General features: G+C 56.3%; 2 protein-coding genes and 1 non-coding gene across 4 annotated transcripts; 2 read left to right on the forward strand and 1 right to left on the reverse strand.

The window, feature by feature from the left end:
* Positions 1-396: 396 nt before the first annotated feature.
* On the reverse strand, positions 397-5,344 carry TRMT2A (tRNA methyltransferase 2 homolog A). 2 transcript variants are annotated; one of them, XM_054592665.1, is made up of 12 exons: positions 5,014-5,342; positions 4,210-4,763; positions 3,846-3,954; positions 3,396-3,577; positions 3,069-3,183; positions 2,871-2,986; positions 2,684-2,795; positions 1,914-2,036; positions 1,645-1,720; positions 1,233-1,349; positions 977-1,073; positions 397-867 (listed from the first exon to the last, which is right to left on the reverse strand). In XM_054592665.1, exons 1-12 carry the CDS (start codon positions 5,035-5,037, stop codon positions 525-527), a joined length of 1,968 nt encoding a protein of 655 aa, XP_054448640.1. In that variant the 5' UTR covers positions 5,038-5,342; the 3' UTR covers positions 397-524. The 2 variants fall into 2 exon arrangements, with proteins under 2 accessions (XP_054448640.1, XP_054448641.1); XM_054592666.1 differs by having other exon boundaries at positions 733-867; positions 966-1,073; positions 5,014-5,344.
* Positions 5,345-5,619: 275 nt separating this feature from the next.
* RANBP1 (RAN binding protein 1) lies at positions 5,620-13,010 on the forward strand. Its single transcript, XM_054592667.1, has 6 exons — positions 5,620-5,742; positions 7,035-7,171; positions 8,745-8,902; positions 10,914-11,042; positions 11,877-11,942; positions 12,455-13,010. The coding sequence occupies exons 1-6, from the start codon at positions 5,728-5,730 to the stop codon at positions 12,577-12,579; spliced, it is 630 nt and encodes a 209-aa protein (XP_054448642.1). The 5' UTR covers positions 5,620-5,727; the 3' UTR covers positions 12,580-13,010.
* On the forward strand, positions 11,975-12,100 carry LOC129086395 (small nucleolar RNA SNORA77). The gene has a single exon (XR_008530805.1). It is a non-coding gene; the product is annotated as a small nucleolar RNA SNORA77 (small nucleolar RNA).
* Positions 13,011-15,448: the final 2,438 nt, after the last annotated feature.

The raw sequence follows: 15,448 nt of genomic DNA on the forward strand, positions 1-15,448 counted from the left end.
CTTGTTGGGGATAGAACAAGGTTGTGGGTCTTCCTTCCTTTGGTGCAGGCAAAATGGGCTGGGCAGGCAGGCCACCCCGTTGCCCTGCGCTCTGTCTCACATACACACTTGGCCATTGGCCGTAAAGTCTGAATCTGACTTTTCTTGGGGTTAAGCATAAAACGAGCTCTGCTTTAACTTCCACTGTTCAAAAGGGCCTGGGAGAACCACTCCAACATCCAGCTCCAGCTGGGTCACCTCTTGGCTATTCCCAGGGCTGAGTCACATGCTTACCCTCCAGGGTCCCTCCTGGTTCTGCCCCACTGCACCTACAGTGAGGGGCAGAGGGACCTGTGTCTCAAAGCTCTGGGTTCTTAATCACAGAAACAGTAGTAGTTCAGCAGTTGTTTATTCAGGCCATTGCAGTCTAAATGGTCCAAAAAGAATAGATTTGTGTTCACATAATGTGCCTGCAGGGTGCAGGAACCTACAGCCCAGAGACGGGAATGTCCTAGGCAGGACAACTGGGTCTTATGCCCTGTTGGTTACGGCCCTGGGCATGTTGGGGTGAGGCAAGAACTTGAGCTGCTTGGCTTCTGCCCATGATGCAGACTGGACCCTCTTCTGGAAGGGCTGGCTTCTACTGCTCCAGAGCCTAGGAAGGAGGGGGGGTGCCCAGCTTCCTGCTGCATATCACCAAGGGGCCCTGGTGAGTGCTGGGCTGGAGGGTCCTGGGGCTCCAGAGTCTCTGTGCCATTGGGGTGCTCCACCCTCTCGAACAAGATGAGCATCTCGCAGTGTGGGGTTTGCGGGAACAGGTCCACGGCCACAGCCTTGATTGGTCGGAAAGGGGTGCCCTTTACCCGGTTAGATGGGGCTCTGCAGAGGCTATGGCGGGAAGAGAGCAGTCAAGGTCAGTCGGGTGGCTGGGGCTCCTCTAGGGGTTATGAGGCTGGGTGCTGGCCTCATGCCACCCCAGACCACACCTAACACTCACTCTACAAAGTTGCCCATGGCCGCCCGGGGGTTGCAGGAGACATACAGGAGACGCTTGAGATTCTCAGCTCTGCGGATGGCCAGGATCACTTTGGAATCTGAGGAGGCAGACTTCTCAGGAGAGCGTCCCCACCTCAAAGAGGAGATGGAGGCCCCGTGGGTATGGACATCAAGCCTGAGGCTGCACAGCCTGGTGCACCACCTGGATGTCAGCGCCCTCTTCCTCCCTGTACTACCCCCAGGCGGAGGCTACTCACGCAGGCCGGCACGGGGTGGGTCCAGGATGGCAGTGAGCTGCTGGGAGGCCAGTTTGCTCACCAGCGCAGGCACCAGGTCCTCGGCCCTCCCGCAGTGGAAGTCGACGTTGCTCAACTCTGTAGGAGGCACAGCAACCCCGGTGGGACCTGGACGCCCCACAGGGCCTGCTCACCTGCCTGGTATCCTGAGATCCCTGACCGGAGGTGCCTTAGGAAAACTCACTGGCCAGGCAGCTTGCTCACCCTCCCCACCAGGGAGTCCCAGGCACACTGGGTGCACACTAGGGGAACCTGTCCCGTCTACACACTTCCCATCCCCCTTATCGCCTGAGAAGTCTGTGGTGGGTTCCAGGTGCTGTCCTGAGGTGCAAAGCAGGGGTGACTGCCTGCTGTGTGGCGCCCTGGCTCTCACCATTGTTGTGGGCGTTCACCCGGGCATCCTCCACAGCCTCCTGGCACAGCTCAATCCCCACAACTCTCTTCACTTTCTGAATTAAGGAAAGGGCACAGGCTGATGGTGCTCCGCACCACCCCAGGAGCTTCTTGGGGAGGAGAGTAGCAGGAGGCCTTGTGGGGGAGTAAAAGAGGATATGGGACAGACGGGGGGGTTGGCCACAAAGTGGGGGTAACACAAGGGTGGGGTAGGGAGAGGGCATCCTCCGCTGGGGCAGGAGGGCTTACCCGGGCCAGGGCCAGGCCGATGGTGCCGGTGCCACAGCACACATCCAGCACTGTGCTCTCTGAGTCCAGCTGGGCCCAGTCTTGGATGACTGTGTAGAGCACCTCAGCAGCTGGGCTGTTCACCTGGAGGGTGGGCAGCACCATCCGGGATGCCAAAGCAGCCCCACCACCCTAGCCTTCCCTCCTGTAGCCCCAGCCAAGTACCTGCACTCCCTGGGGCATGCCCTCTGCTCCGAGACGGCTGGCCTAGTCCCACACTCACTCACCCTCTTTCTAGGGCTCCTGGTCCCATCCCTTCCCCTCCTCTAACAGCCTGAGCACCCCAGGGCTAGTCCTGCCATTGCCTCTCCATCCACAAGATGCTGGGCAACCTCACCCAGGGCCCTGGCTGTAGAAGCGCCTTGATGCTGACCCTGCTTCCTCCCAACTCATGGACTTCTAATGGATGTGCGGGATCACCCTCCACCCCCCCACCCGGCAGCGTCAGGCATGGAAGACTTCACCAGAGCTCACGCCAGAGCCTTAGTGCCACCGCAACTCCCATTTCCCACATATGGCTCTCCAACAGTGTTGTCACAAAGGTCTAGTCAGTCTAGACAGCTTCCTTCCTACCCTACTGCCCTTGCAGCTCCCCTGCCTGAATGTTCTCCCCCAGACCTCTGCGTGATAACAACTTGTCACCACCCTAGCCCACTGTCCCAGTTATGTCCTGGTATCACATCAGGCCTCCTTCCTTGTGTCTTTATGACCCCCAGGGAACTCTGGGCTACCTGGAAGAAGGCATGAGGGGAGATCTGGAAGGTTAACCCCAGCAGGTCTTCATGGATGTACCGGTCCCCAGCCACATGCTCCAGGGGCAGGCCCTCTTGGCTGGGAGTCTTTCTGTGGGTGGTGGGGCCCGTCAGTATTATCGGCCCTTGAAAGGACCCACCCCATCCTCCCACCCAAGCTCCTTACCGCTGTCCTTCCTCCACGAAGTAGAGGCAGGTCACCCCACTGGCTTTGCCTGGCCCCACAAGGAAGTACTGTGCCAAAGAGGCCTTCAGCCCTACCAGCTCTTCGGGGCTCAGTTTCTGGAGGAAGCAGTAGAAAAAGCCCTGTAAGGCTGTGTTGCATGCAGCCCACTCTGGCCAGGACACCCTCCTAAACTGAGACCTGAGGATGGAAGTAGGCAATGGCCATGGCTTGGCCACGGCGGCTGGTGCGCACGGTCAGCTGCTTCCAGTGGCCCGAATACGTCTCTGGGTCATATGCCGAGTAAGGAGTAGACCTGTGGGAGCCATGAGCAGTCCTGAGTCCCCAGCATCTGCTGACCAGAACTAGGTGACCAGCCTCCCTACTTTCTCCCTCAGCCACACCCACCAGGCCATAATCGTAGGGCCCTTCCCTCCCCCACCACTGGCAGGACGCAGGCTCTCTGCCACCAGGTCATCTCACAATATCCCAGAGCCCAGAGCCCTTGGCCCGGCCACAAATCCTCACCGGATAAATTCCTGGAAGGCCTTCACCACCTGCTTGGTGGCCTCAGGGATGTGCACGGTGTCAAAGGGGGCCGCAACAGCACATGTCCCGCCCTTGTACTTTCCTAGCCGGCAGCCGACAGTGTTGTCCTTCCCGTCCACCCCGACTCCCACCAGAAACTCACACTTGTTACGATACTCGGTCTGCAGGGTGGGCAGAAGGAGGCAGAGAGACACAGCTGGGCTTACCCTGCATTCCACTACTTGTGCGTGGAGGGAACCATAGTGAGTGAGTGGGATATGGCAATGTGTGAGATGCCCCAGATCCTCCACAGAACGTGGCAATCCTGGGGACAAGGCTGACAACAACTAGCAGTCTTGGGACCAATATGAGTAGTAAATGCAAAGCAGGAAGAAGGATGAGTGACGACAGCTTCTTTAAGAGCATGGGGTAAAGGTTTGCGGGCCTGACCTGCTGGGGCGACGGCCTGATCCCCTCCAGCGGGCAGCAGGCTTTGTTGTGCTTGTGCCTCTGCGAGAGCAGCCAGGGCAGCAGGGCACGGTTGGTTTTCCCAATTTCCCTACAGAGTGAGGTGGGACCAGGGTTAGACTCAGCCCACTGCCCCCAACCCATCTCCAGCTATTCTCCAAATGCCCAGGTGCCTGGGCCTTTCCCCTGGGCCTCATTATCCCTACTGATAACACAAGTCTTACTGTCTAGCTCCCCAAGAGCCTGTGCAGAAGCCAAACCTGTCTGTACAGAGCACAGGTGGGACTGAGCAAGCATGGAGCTGAACAGAGTTCGGTGTCAAGGGGTTGACTGGGTCCACACTCACTTGGCGAGCTTCTGCAGCACCTGTTCACACTCCAGCCGCTTACGATCAAGTTGCTCAGCATAGGGCACAGTCCAAAGAGGAGTCACTACATCGGCCACGCATGTGGCTGGCGTCTCACCCTCATCCTCACGCTGTCTCTTCCTGGCCATGGGATCAGCCTTGGGCTTGGCCAGGCGCACACTGAGAGGGCGGCCCTTCCAGAGGGCACCATGCAGCACACGCAAGGCCTTGTCCCGCTCAGCGGCACTGCGGAATGTCACAAAGGCGCATGGAGGTTGGCCAAAGAGTTTGGTCTTATGGGGCTGTAGGCCAAAGCGGCCCAGAAAGCGCCGGACATCACTGAAGCTGGCGTGGCGTGGCACGTTCTGTAGCTCCAACTTGAAGATCTCCGAAGTGAACAAGTCGTCCCTGATGTAGCTGTAGAGCCCAGGCTGAGGCCCTGACTCTGTAGCTGCCCCACCTCCCTGTTCCTCCTCCTCGTGAGGGGCTGGGGCTACAGAGATGCCCAGGGCACTGCTGCTGTCCTGGCCGCAGCCCTCCATTGCCCCCAGGCCCTGTGTGAAGACAGGTAAGGGCTGGGATGAAGGTTGGACTCAGCGCCCGGGCTTTCCCGCTCCACATCCAAACTTTCTAGTGCAATCCACAAGCAGCCCCACGCCTTTCTATCCTCAGCCTGAACTCTCTTCCTCGCCTATCTCACCCCCCATCCCCAGGGGTTTCCCACCGCGTCCCCATCTTCGTCCCCTTCCATGAAGTCTGCCATCTCCGGCCCGCGCCTCTCGCCAGGATCTCCCTTCACTTTACCTCGTCGTCAAGCTTGTCATTCATCGTCCATTAAGTCCGCTGCCTTGACTGAGACCCCCACGAGCCCCTGGGCCGGGCGCAGGGGAGGGTCTCAAAGCGCGGGCTTGGCGCCGAGGCCGCCCCCCGGCTCCGAACCGGGGGCGGGACTCGAACCCTCAATGCTCAGGTCCCGGTCTCCGGCGTGGGGTGCACCGCCCGCCAGCCAAGGCCCCGCGCCAAACAGTCGTCTCGCCGGTCGCTGTCCCGACAGTCAGCGCGTGCAGACCAGGCGGTGCACCTCTACCATTTTGGCCTACAATTACGTCATCGCTGCGCGCCGGCTCCGACGCTGGCGTCTGGCTCCCGCTGTCGCGAGCACGAGGACCGCGCGGGGCCGTGGGGCGGAAGTGCGCGCGAGGGCCGCCGGGAGCGCACGCTCCCCGGGCTGCCGGGAGGGCCGGGCATGCGCCGCGGGCGTTTTGGCGGGAAGCGCGGGGCGGGCCGGACAATGAGTGTGTCCGTTGCCTGAGCCAATAAAGCTGCACTGGTTTTGAATCGCGGCGCGTTTCCCGCCGCTGGGGTCAGAGGTCAGGGTTCGGGTCGCGGGGCGGAGGGAAGAGCGGGCGGGCGGGAGGCGCTGGCGCCAGACGCGGAGCGAAGGAGCTACGAGTAGCCGCCGAGAGGCCCCGGAGCCAGCGACGACCAAGCCAGCCGAGCCGCCGCCGCCGCGCCGCCATGGCGGCCGCCAAGGTGCGGCTGGGCCCAGGCGGGTACTGGGCGGGGGCTGGGGGCCCGAGGCGGCTATCGGCGGCCACGTGGGCGGCCCGCGCAGTCGCCGCCAACCCCCGCTGGCCTGCGGTCTCGGCGCTTGTGGGTCTCTGTGGTGCGTCTCGGTGGCGCGGGGTCGGGCTGTGCGGACTGCGGCCTGGGGGCTGGAGACCTTTGGGGCTGAGACACGCGGGACCTAGGGGCTCGGGCCTGGGGGCTGCGGGGCGCCCGCGCGACCTTGGGGCGGCCCGACTGCCCAAGCTTCTTGGTCCCGTGTTCACTTCACTGCACGCTTAGGACGCAGGGCTGGCGGCTGATTTCCTCCGGCTCGGCCCACTTGCGGGCTTCCCACCAAGACCTCGCATCCCTCCCTCCCGTCGTCTACGCAGCACTTCATTCATTCTGTCCTGGTCTCGAACCGCCACAGGCCTCTGCGGCGGAAGCTCTCGCGTTCCAGTGGGGTCCTGGACGCGCCAACCCAGGGTGGGGGCGGCTTTGTTGGCAGCGGGTGTCTGCTCTGCTGAGCTGGCCGCGGCGGAGCCGCAGTGCTGTGCAAGGAAGGAAAGCAGCGAAGGCTTATCTTTTCTTTTTCGGCTTGAGTCTGGTAAAGAAGTGTCCAGATTTCTTACTGTTTTGTAGATTACTAAGCCACGTGTACTATACGACTTGAACCTAAAATAAGATCCTTTGTGCTCTATAATTCTCTACATTGGATCAGAATTTTGTGGCTCTTATTTGTATGATTCTTTTGGACTTAATTTCCTAACGAAGATAAAGTTGCTGACAGAACTGTGATTTCCTTATAAAAGCTGGCATTCGCAACTTTCTCTCCTAGTAAGGAAATGCACACATTTTTCTCAAGCAGTAAAAACTCAAAGGGTTGCTTTTTGCTTTTAAGCGCAACATTGTCCTCTTCAATCCATTGTGTCTATTATAGTCTAAACTTGGCAGTATCCTTATCCACGTTTTACAGATGAGGACCCCTAGGCTCAAAGAAATGGGGCAGTTTCTCCCCAGCCACTGGGTTAATAGGTGGGTGCGTTTTAGGAGCCCCAGTGAGATGTGCTGGATGCATCTGGGAGAGGGTGCTGAAGCCCAGTGTATCTCGCTGAGCTGGGCAGACACGCAGAACTTTCCTAGCACACCCCAAAGCAAGAGATTAAGGCTGTGGCCATTGGGGTGAGGCTCTTCACTGGTAAGGATGCCCACTGTGGGAACTGGCGAGCCGGCCAGGCCCACTGCCATCGTTCAACTCTGTGCCCCTCCCTCCATAGGACAACCATGAGGACCACGACACCTCCACTGAGAATGCAGATGAGTCCAACCATGACCCCCAGTTTGAGCCTATAGTTTCTCTTCCTGAGCAAGAAATTAAAACGCTGGAAGAAGATGAAGAGGAGCTTTTCAAAATGTAAGCTAATCTTGAATCAGAAATAGAATGTCTAGTTTAAGGCGGAAACTGGTTTTTATGGGTGCTAAAGCCTTGGCCTGACCTTTAATTGGGCTGCGGCTGAAGAAAGGGCCTGGAATTGTGTGATGACTAATTCCATGTGGAAATCAAGGCTCCTATTAGAACCCACTCATTAGGTAACTTACTACCGGGTGCCCCTGCCGCCCCGTGGCCAGTGCCGTGGAGGACACGGGCACTCCTTGGTATCCTGTCACGGCTCCTCTTCTACAAAGGCGCACCTCCCCAAGCCCCGCCGATTCCCACGGCCCCTCTCTTTCTGGTTGAGCGGGAGTTTACCATTATTACTATCTTTCATCTTTTATTACTATCTTTTTTTCCCTGCCATAGGTTTTGGCAGTCTGAAGCTTGTGAATCCCTGATCATTGTTTTTAGTGCACAAAGCAGTGCATGGTGTTACAAAGAAAAGTGGGTGGTGGTATACTGAGATTACTTTTTAAAAATTATTCTAAATGTGCTTCTTGGTGCCTTCAGGGAGAAGCTATAGGGCCGGTTGTTTTTGTTTTTGTTTTTTAAATTGTTTGGGGGGGGCAGTGTTTTGAAGCAGTGCCTACTTCAGCAATGTGTTGCTGAGATGTCTGTGACAAGGTGTGGCCTGTGGACTGTTGCCTGTTGACTAAGCTCAGAATTGTAGGAAATGCTACACATTCATAGGAATAGGTTGTAGTGTTGCCCTGTCCAAGCTTGTGGAACTCTCTGCCCCCCTCCAACCTATCCGGGATACCGGGTTATCGTTAAAGTGCTTTGCTTCAGATGGGGGCAGGGGAGCAGAAGCAATCACCAACACTGGGACCCTCCCTCTAAGGAAGGGAGCCTGGGGAGACCACTTACCCACAACTCCCAAGGGCCTAGAAAGGAGAAATGCATGTTCCCCTTTGGTTTCAGAAGGTGGTGGGCATCTTCCTGAAGACACTTGTTCTCCAGGTCTCTGCTTGGCCAAGAAATGATGCTGTAGCCAGGGGTTGGCTCCTCCCAAGAGTGAGGATGGCTGGTGGTGCTGCTACTGTCACCTCCTTGTCCCTGCGGCCGGGGGTATGGGGCAGCGGGGCAGGGTACTCCTGGAGTCCTTGTCACAGGCTTTTCCTGAGGGAAGTGAGGCCAGCTAGCCAGGCCTTTGTATCTGGGCCCTTAGGGCTCTAGGTCAAAGTCCTGGAGATGTCCGTGTGAGAACATGCTGCCTGTGTCCCTATGGGCACCGGAAGCCCCTGCACAGTGTTCGCAGACACGCCCAGCAGACTCAGGTGAGCTACTTTGCTGAGGGGTCAGGTTTTTCTGTTAGAAAAACGTTGCGCTGTAGAAATCTTTTTGTTCTTTTTGTCAAGGTAAAACTTCGAATTTGTTTGTTTGTTTTGCTCTTTTGGTGACATTTTGGCTTGTAGTTTTTAGAATACAAAGATACGGTCATTTGTTTAACGCCCAGAAAATAAGTTGTTGTTTTTTTTTTCCAAACAAGTGTTTGATTTATCTGTTACCTTTTTTGTGTATCTAAGTTTTTAATTAATGGCTTTATTTGAAGGCGGGCAAAGCTGTTCCGATTTGCCTCAGAGAACGATCTCCCAGAATGGAAAGAACGAGGCACCGGTGACGTCAAGCTCCTAAAGCATAAGGAAAAAGGGACCATTCGTCTCCTCATGAGGAGGGACAAGACCTTGAAGATATGCGCCAACCACTATAGTAGGTGACCTCCCGGGTGTGTGTGTGTGCATCCTGAGTCCCCACATTCTGCACTGGGACAGTTTCAGACCTTGGGCAGCCTGCTTTCAGGGCTGCACTGGGAACCCAGGAGTGTACTGGTACCTGCAGTGCATGCTTACGGTGTGTTTTTTTAATTTAAAATAGGAAATGAGGTTTTCCCACGTGCCTCAGAACTCAGAGCAGACCTGCAGAGAAGCTTACAGCGCACAGGGGTGTGGAGTCTGGGCAGGCGGGACCAAGGGGGATGGATGCAGAGCCCCAGTGTGGGCTCGGAACCAGGCTCCGCCTGAGGGCGTGTGAGTGCGTTTGTGTGTGCTCGTGTGCATCTGTGTGTGGGGTGCCTGGGTGTCAGTCTTCCCACCCTTTGGTGTGTCCTGTCCCCATGTAGTGTCCCCTGAGGGGGACTTGGGGTTGGAATGGGGTGGGGAGAAGGTGGCTGCCTCTTACTTAGGCGCCCATGAAGCTGCGCAGAAATGGGTGGGGCTGGTGGAGGCCCTTGGGCTTGTGTGATTCATTAGCCCTGGGCTCAGTGAGGTGTGGGTGTCTTAGGATTGGCCATGTGAGGCCTGGCCTGTGAGGAGGTGACAGTAGGCTCTGGGCCACATCAGTCTTTTGGCAGCTGGCCTGTCATGCAGCGCTTTGAGTATGTGTGTTTTCGGAAGCCACTGGGTCCTGGGTTTTGTTCCTGATCCCGGGCCGTGCTGCATTTCTGGTGTAATGTGTGTCTGACAGGGCAGGGCCTTTTGTCTGTGCCCATGGGGTGACCGCTGGCAGGAACCAGAGTAGAATGGACCTCAAGGGTGATGCACAAGGATGGATGGGCTTGCAGAGGCCCTGAGGGCGGGAGGGTCTTTGTATCACAGTTGCTTCTGCCCCACGCAGCCTCTGCACCAGTCTCCCTGTCCCAGCCTCTCTGCTCTGCCCTGGTCCTTGCCCACCAGCCCAATTTGAATTGCTTCCTCAGGGGTCTTCCTGACCTCTAATTTTTTTTTTTTTTTTTTTTTTAAGTCTTTTCAGGTTGCTGGGTCACTTGCATGTGAGTTGCAGGTGGGTCCTGGGCTGGGTGCACACCATGGGCCCTTGATGGACTGGGCGTTTGGTGGTGGGAGAAGGCTGTGCATACCCTGCACAGCACACAGGCTTGCTGGACATCTGAGCAGGGGTTGGGTGATGATGATGATGATGATGATGATGATGATGATGATGTGTTGCTCAGTGGCAGAGGTCTCCATATGCCCAGAGACCTCTGCCACTGGTGTACTGCTGGGCATGGCACTGGGGGTGCTTCTGTTCTTTGGGGAGCTGGTCTCCCTTGTTCCCTTCCCCTTGGGTTTGCATAGAGCCTGAGGAGATGGAGTAGGTTTGCTTACAGGCCGTGGCTGTGCTTTCCGTGGCATGTGACCATGTTACAAGGATCTTGGTGCCCACTTCTGGTAGCCTTGTGCCTCCCTGTTGGTCTCCCTGGATAGTGTAAGGCTAAGATTAGATTTCTTAGCTTGATTGTCCACCTTTCTGGGTGATCACCCTTCTTCCCAGAGTTTGGTTCTCTGCTGACTCCCACCTCCCAATGGGCCAGGTCCCCGATGATGTGGCTGGGTGTGGCCACAGCCATGTGATGGATGCCCTTCACAGGAAGGTCTGGATCTGCTTGGCATTGTGCCCACATCTGTCCCAGGTCTGGGGCCTGTAGTGGGGGCTGGGTGTGATCAGCTGTATTGGCTTTGGAGCCCTTGTCTGCATTGGGATTAGAGATCTTTACTAAGTTGTCCTCATGGTCAGGGAGCAGGCTACCCTGTTCCCAGAGTTAGGATTGTCCTGGTTTTAAGAGACAAAGAGGTTTAGGTAAATTCCAGATTGTCCCAAATCATCCTTGTTTTGACCAAAGTGGGACCTTGGGTTGGCGGCCAGGACCGCAGCCATGGTGGGTGGCCAGGGGTAGTAAGCTGGCTCTGTAGCAGCGGGCACTGTCCTCATGGGGCTTCTCCTGCAGTTACGCCAATGATGGAGCTGAAGCCAAATGCAGGCAGTGACCGTGCCTGGGTCTGGAACACCCACGCCGACTTTGCCGACGAGCGCCCCAAGCCGGAGCTGCTGGCCATCCGCTTCCTCAATGCTGAAAGTAAGCGGAATGGTGGGTGGGCGGGCCCATGGACTGGCCTGACTGCTGCCACCTATTTTACATTGTAGCAGTTTCATTGCAAACAAATGCTAATGCTTTTTGGGGAGAATCGTTGGTAATTGGGAAGATGTGGTAGGGACTTTCTGCCCTGCTGTCTGGTGGCCCCTCAAGGAAGGGATCTAAGTGCAACCAAGCTGCGCGCCCTCAAAGCCACTCTGAGACTGAGTCCGTGAGCAGTGGTTTCCCCCTTAACCTCAGAGGAGGCTGTGCCAGCTCGTTTCTCCTCATCATCACTTGGGTGCCAGCAGGAGCTATGCTAAGATCCACAGGCCCCGGCTGACCTTTCCCCTGCTTGGGTGTCTTTCCAGCCCAGATTGTCAAAAGCTGTGCCCAGTGGGCCCTGGAGAAATTGGTTGGGTGCTGGGGTCCAGCGGCCTAGTAGCTCACCATGTGATGTTGAGTGGACCTCACTTCTGCTCTAGGAACGGGGCGTGTCCAGCGGCTACTTTCAACATGAGTGGAGATCAGAGTACCTGACGAGGAGGGCCCAGGCCCTTGGTTGCATGAAGCCACCACACTGTGCTGCTGTGCCCAAATTGTTACAGAGTCAGATGGAAGGAGACGGCCCAGCATAGCCACTAGCCTCTGCAGGGATCCAGGAAACAGTCACCGCACGGTCTAGGCAAAAGTGGGCCCAGGGCCACGTTAGATGGCCCAGCTTGTCCTTAGGTCAGAATGGCCATGAGATGGGCCCTTTATGAGTCCTAGCTCTTCAGACTCATTGGCCTTGTCCCCTTCACTAAGGTTCTGAGGAAGTCTCTCTTCCTTCCACAGATGCACAGAAATTCAAGACAAAGTTTGAAGAATGCAGGAAAGAGATTGAAGAAAGAGAAAAGAAAGGTAATGTGGTATTGATGGACAGGGACCTCCTTGCAGACTCACTCTGCACCCGGCTGCAGTCCCAGCCGGATGCTTTTTTCGTCTGCCACAGAAACATTCCAGGGTACTGTGACTCCCTTGACCTGTCAAGGGTGACGCAGCTGCCCTGGGACACGATCCTTTCTGGGGAGTGAGCTGGCCATCCAAGCCTCGAGAGTGTGCTCACTGGTCCGGCCTTGTGGCACTTGGGCAGGTGGTCAAGTCACAGTGTCTGACGGGAGTCCTGCAGACGCTGAATGGGCTTCGAGAGGTCCTCATGGTCACCTGCTTATTCAGGGCCTGACAGTGGCTGCCATAGCAAGCGACCAGACATAACTGAGTGGACGCACCGAGGTCCTGGGCACACGTGTGTGTGTGTGTGTAGGTGGCTCCAGTGGCATACAGTAGAGCAGCAGCCAGGTGCATCTGTCTGCTGCACGGGCTGCGGGGAACGGCGCTTCTCTGCTTTCTTACTGTGGTCCCCTGTATTTTAGGAGGATCAGGCAAAAACGACAATGCTGAGAAGGTGACTGAAAAGCTAGAAGCTCTTTCAGTGAAGGAGGAGAGCAAGGAGTCTGAAGATGAGGAGACCAAGGAAAAAGCCGAGGAGAAGCAATGAGTCTGAGTCCTCTGCCCTTGCTTTCTGTTCCTTCCTTCTTTTCCTTTTTTAAAACAATTTGCCCTGCCCCTTTTCGGTTTGTTTTTATTCTGTTTTGTTTTTACAAGGGACTTTATATAAAGAACTGAATTCTAGCATTCAGGTGTTTTTTTTCTAAGTTTTTGCCCTCTTGAAGATGACTTCAGAAAATCCATTCCCCAGTCATGAAAATGTACTGTGCTAACTTTCTTTTCCATAGTGGAAACACTTATTTATAGTCATCAAAAATAGTGAATAAACAACACATTGGAAACCTTCATGGAGGGCAGGACCATGTGTGCGCCGGCCCTGTCCTGGCAGCAGTGTGGGTTCCTGCTGGCCCCGGGGTGTTGGGGTGGCACTCTGGGTCTGACCCCGCTTGTCATACTTGTTTTGGACTTTGGGCGGCTGCGGGGCTGTTGGCCAGCCGGGACTAGTGGGGCAGGTGGGCTGGGGGAGATCGGTGCTGGGGGCTCTGTCTCCTGAGGGCCTTAGGTGCCTTTGCCCTGTGGTGAGGAGTGGGTAGAACCTTTTTTTTTTCTTTTTCTTTTTTCTTTTTCTCTTTTTTTTTTTGCCTTTGGGGAAGAGAAAGGAAGACCACCAAATTCCTTGGCTTTGGTACAAGGAGGCCAAGCAGACTCCAGCCAGGCTTTGGCCCAGGCCATCTTCGGTCAGCCCTCGGCCAGGGAGGACCAGTCCTGCAGCACACGCATCCAGGCGGTCGCAGTACAGATGCAGGGCTTGGCCCTGCCGCTGCCCTCAGAGAAAACCAATCCTTCACCCGCTTTCTCCCAGCGTCTCCATCTGGGTGGAATCGTGGCTATCTGCAATAGCTTTAAATAAACGATGCTTTTAAGAATGCAAATGGGTTAGTGCTATTTGGGGGTTTGTCTTGTAGACAGGGTGACTCTGTAGACATCCCATGTAGGAGAGAAGGGTTCTTGAAAGCACATGGCTCACCTGTGATGGTGTGTTCCTGGGGAGATAACCTCTGAGGAGCTGTGTGTGGTCTGCCCACTTCCCGGCAGGGCAGGAGCAAATTTGGGCTGGCCTGGAGTGGATACACTTATGCCTCCTGTGGCTGTTTGCCATTAACACCTATCGAGGTGCTGTACAGTATGGCTAAGTCTACCAGCTGGGCCCTGTGTGTCCTGTGGTTTGTCCAGTTTAAACTTTGTGTCCTTGGTCAATTGGGGGATTGCACCTCCAAAGGAAGCCACTCTGGTTCTAAAACTGAAGACTTCCCTCGCCAGTGGGCATGTCCTGGCAGCCTCAGGCCCCAGGGCACAGGTCAATGTTGGTGCAATGGTTTTCCCCTCCCAAGGAGGGGCATCGAAGCTTGCACACCTCACCTCTCTTGAACTGGACTTGTGATGCTGTGAAGGACAGATGTCTCTTCCTTGTGAGGCCTCTGACAGGTGCACTATGTGAAAGGTCCCAGGGGCTTGATCTTCAAGGGGAAGGGTGGTTAGACACCCCTTTTAGCATAGAACAGATGTTGAACATTGTTTTGGACTCCAATAAAAGCTAACTCCCCACTTAACGTAAGACCCCAGGCTGACTTTCTCTTGGGTGAAGAGATGTATATCCAAGCTGGGAAGGCCCCTTAGAATTGCTGGAGGACAGAGTGGTATTGTGACCAGAGTCCATCTAAAGATGCAGCTGTTAACTGCAGAATGTGCTGCAACGGGAGACGTGCAAGTGCAAGTGAAGACGCAGTAGGTTTCCTTTAATCCCCAGAACCTGATGCCCCCAGCCCGTGTATTTTCAGGTAGAATCCCTGTGGCACAGAGGTGGTGATGATAACCCAGAATTAAGGAGCTATGGGTACTGGGTATGAAGAGATGTGAGGTGACCTATGACCTTTTCATCGCTGGGGCGGGCCTGGGGTGGGTGGTGGTCGCGAAGCTCTGCTGTCCTTTTTCTGGGAACTTAATTTCTGGGCTGTGACCTTGCCGGGTCCACCCCACCCGGGACCCGCTCTGCCCAGAAGGTCTGCAGGCACTTCAGCAAAGAGGCATGAGCGCCTTTTTCCCCATGACCAGCATTTGGCATTCCACAGCTTTCAGCTGTCCAGGCACCCCTACACAGAGCAGAGCCCCGCTCTGGGTGCAGCGGGTGAGTCATTGGGTGTCCAGGCCGTTACCAGAAGGAGGGGCGGTGGTATCCTGTGTAGGGGCTGCAGAAAGGCATGAACAAGGGTGAAGCTGAGGTAGGGAACGATTTGGCTGGAGGGGTGTCCCCTGTCCCGAGGGCCTGTTTGTCTTATTAGGCCACCACAGGGTTATGTCATCTCAGACAGCCATGATGAGAGGTCTGCTCCAGGTAGGGTCTCTCCTTTGTTCACCTTTGCACTCTGAATCCACCCTGCTGCCCCAGACGCCATCTCAGCTAGTCCCCCACGCTCTGGGCCTCCTGCAGTGGTCAGAGGCTACAACTAGCTGTTGTGGGACAAAGCACAACACCGTATCTGCTGTCAAGCTGCCTTAACGCCGCGGTCTGGCACCCATCCCAGGGTTCCTTTATAGCAGCTCAAAGCCCGCAGCCTTCGAAGCTGGGGCCTTGAGAAGGCCCACCTACCGGCAAGGAGGGGCCTACAGGCCAAGAAACCCCAGGGCCTCTGCCAGCTTGGCTTGAGGAGATGGCCGCTGTGTCACACACGGCCACGGACGGAGGGACACTTGCTGGTGCTCACTGAAGAGGCTGTGGCGCTTGATCGAGTTCTCAGCCTCCCAGAGGCGCTGCACCCGCTGCCCAGCTGGTCCCGCCCACCCCTCGCCGGCTCTGCAACGCTGCTGGTCCACCTTAAGCGGCGTCGGCGCGGGCGGGGGGATTTCCTGCCGGAGGTGGG

The sequence above is a fragment of the Pteronotus mesoamericanus genome, unplaced genomic scaffold (genome assembly GCF_021234165.1).
Source record: "Pteronotus mesoamericanus isolate MK-2021 breed Mesoamerican mustached bat unplaced genomic scaffold, CSHL_Meso_final scaffold_371, whole genome shotgun sequence".
NCBI classification, from domain to species: domain Eukaryota; kingdom Metazoa; phylum Chordata; class Mammalia; order Chiroptera; family Mormoopidae; genus Pteronotus; species Pteronotus mesoamericanus.

What these genes read in the sequence shown, in the direction of transcription:
- TRMT2A (XM_054592665.1), bottom strand. Translation starts at nt 5,037, where the DNA reads ATGAATGACAAGCTTGACGACGAG. An exon ending in GTGCTGCAGAAGCTCGCCAA is followed by an intron (nt 3,955 to 4,209) that starts GTGAGTGTGGAC and finishes CTCACTCTGTAG; the next exon opens with GGAAATTGGGAAAACCAACC. An exon ending in TTCGTGGAGGAAGGACAGCG is followed by an intron (nt 2,796 to 2,870) that starts GTAAGGAGCTTG and finishes CACCACCCACAG; the next exon opens with AAAGACTCCCAGCCAAGAGG.
- RANBP1 (XM_054592667.1), top strand. An exon ending in CCGCTTCCTCAATGCTGAAA is followed by an intron (nt 11,043 to 11,876) that starts GTAAGCGGAATG and finishes TTCCTTCCACAG; the next exon opens with ATGCACAGAAATTCAAGACA. An exon ending in TGAAGAAAGAGAAAAGAAAG is followed by an intron (nt 11,943 to 12,454) that starts GTAATGTGGTAT and finishes CCTGTATTTTAG; the next exon opens with GAGGATCAGGCAAAAACGAC.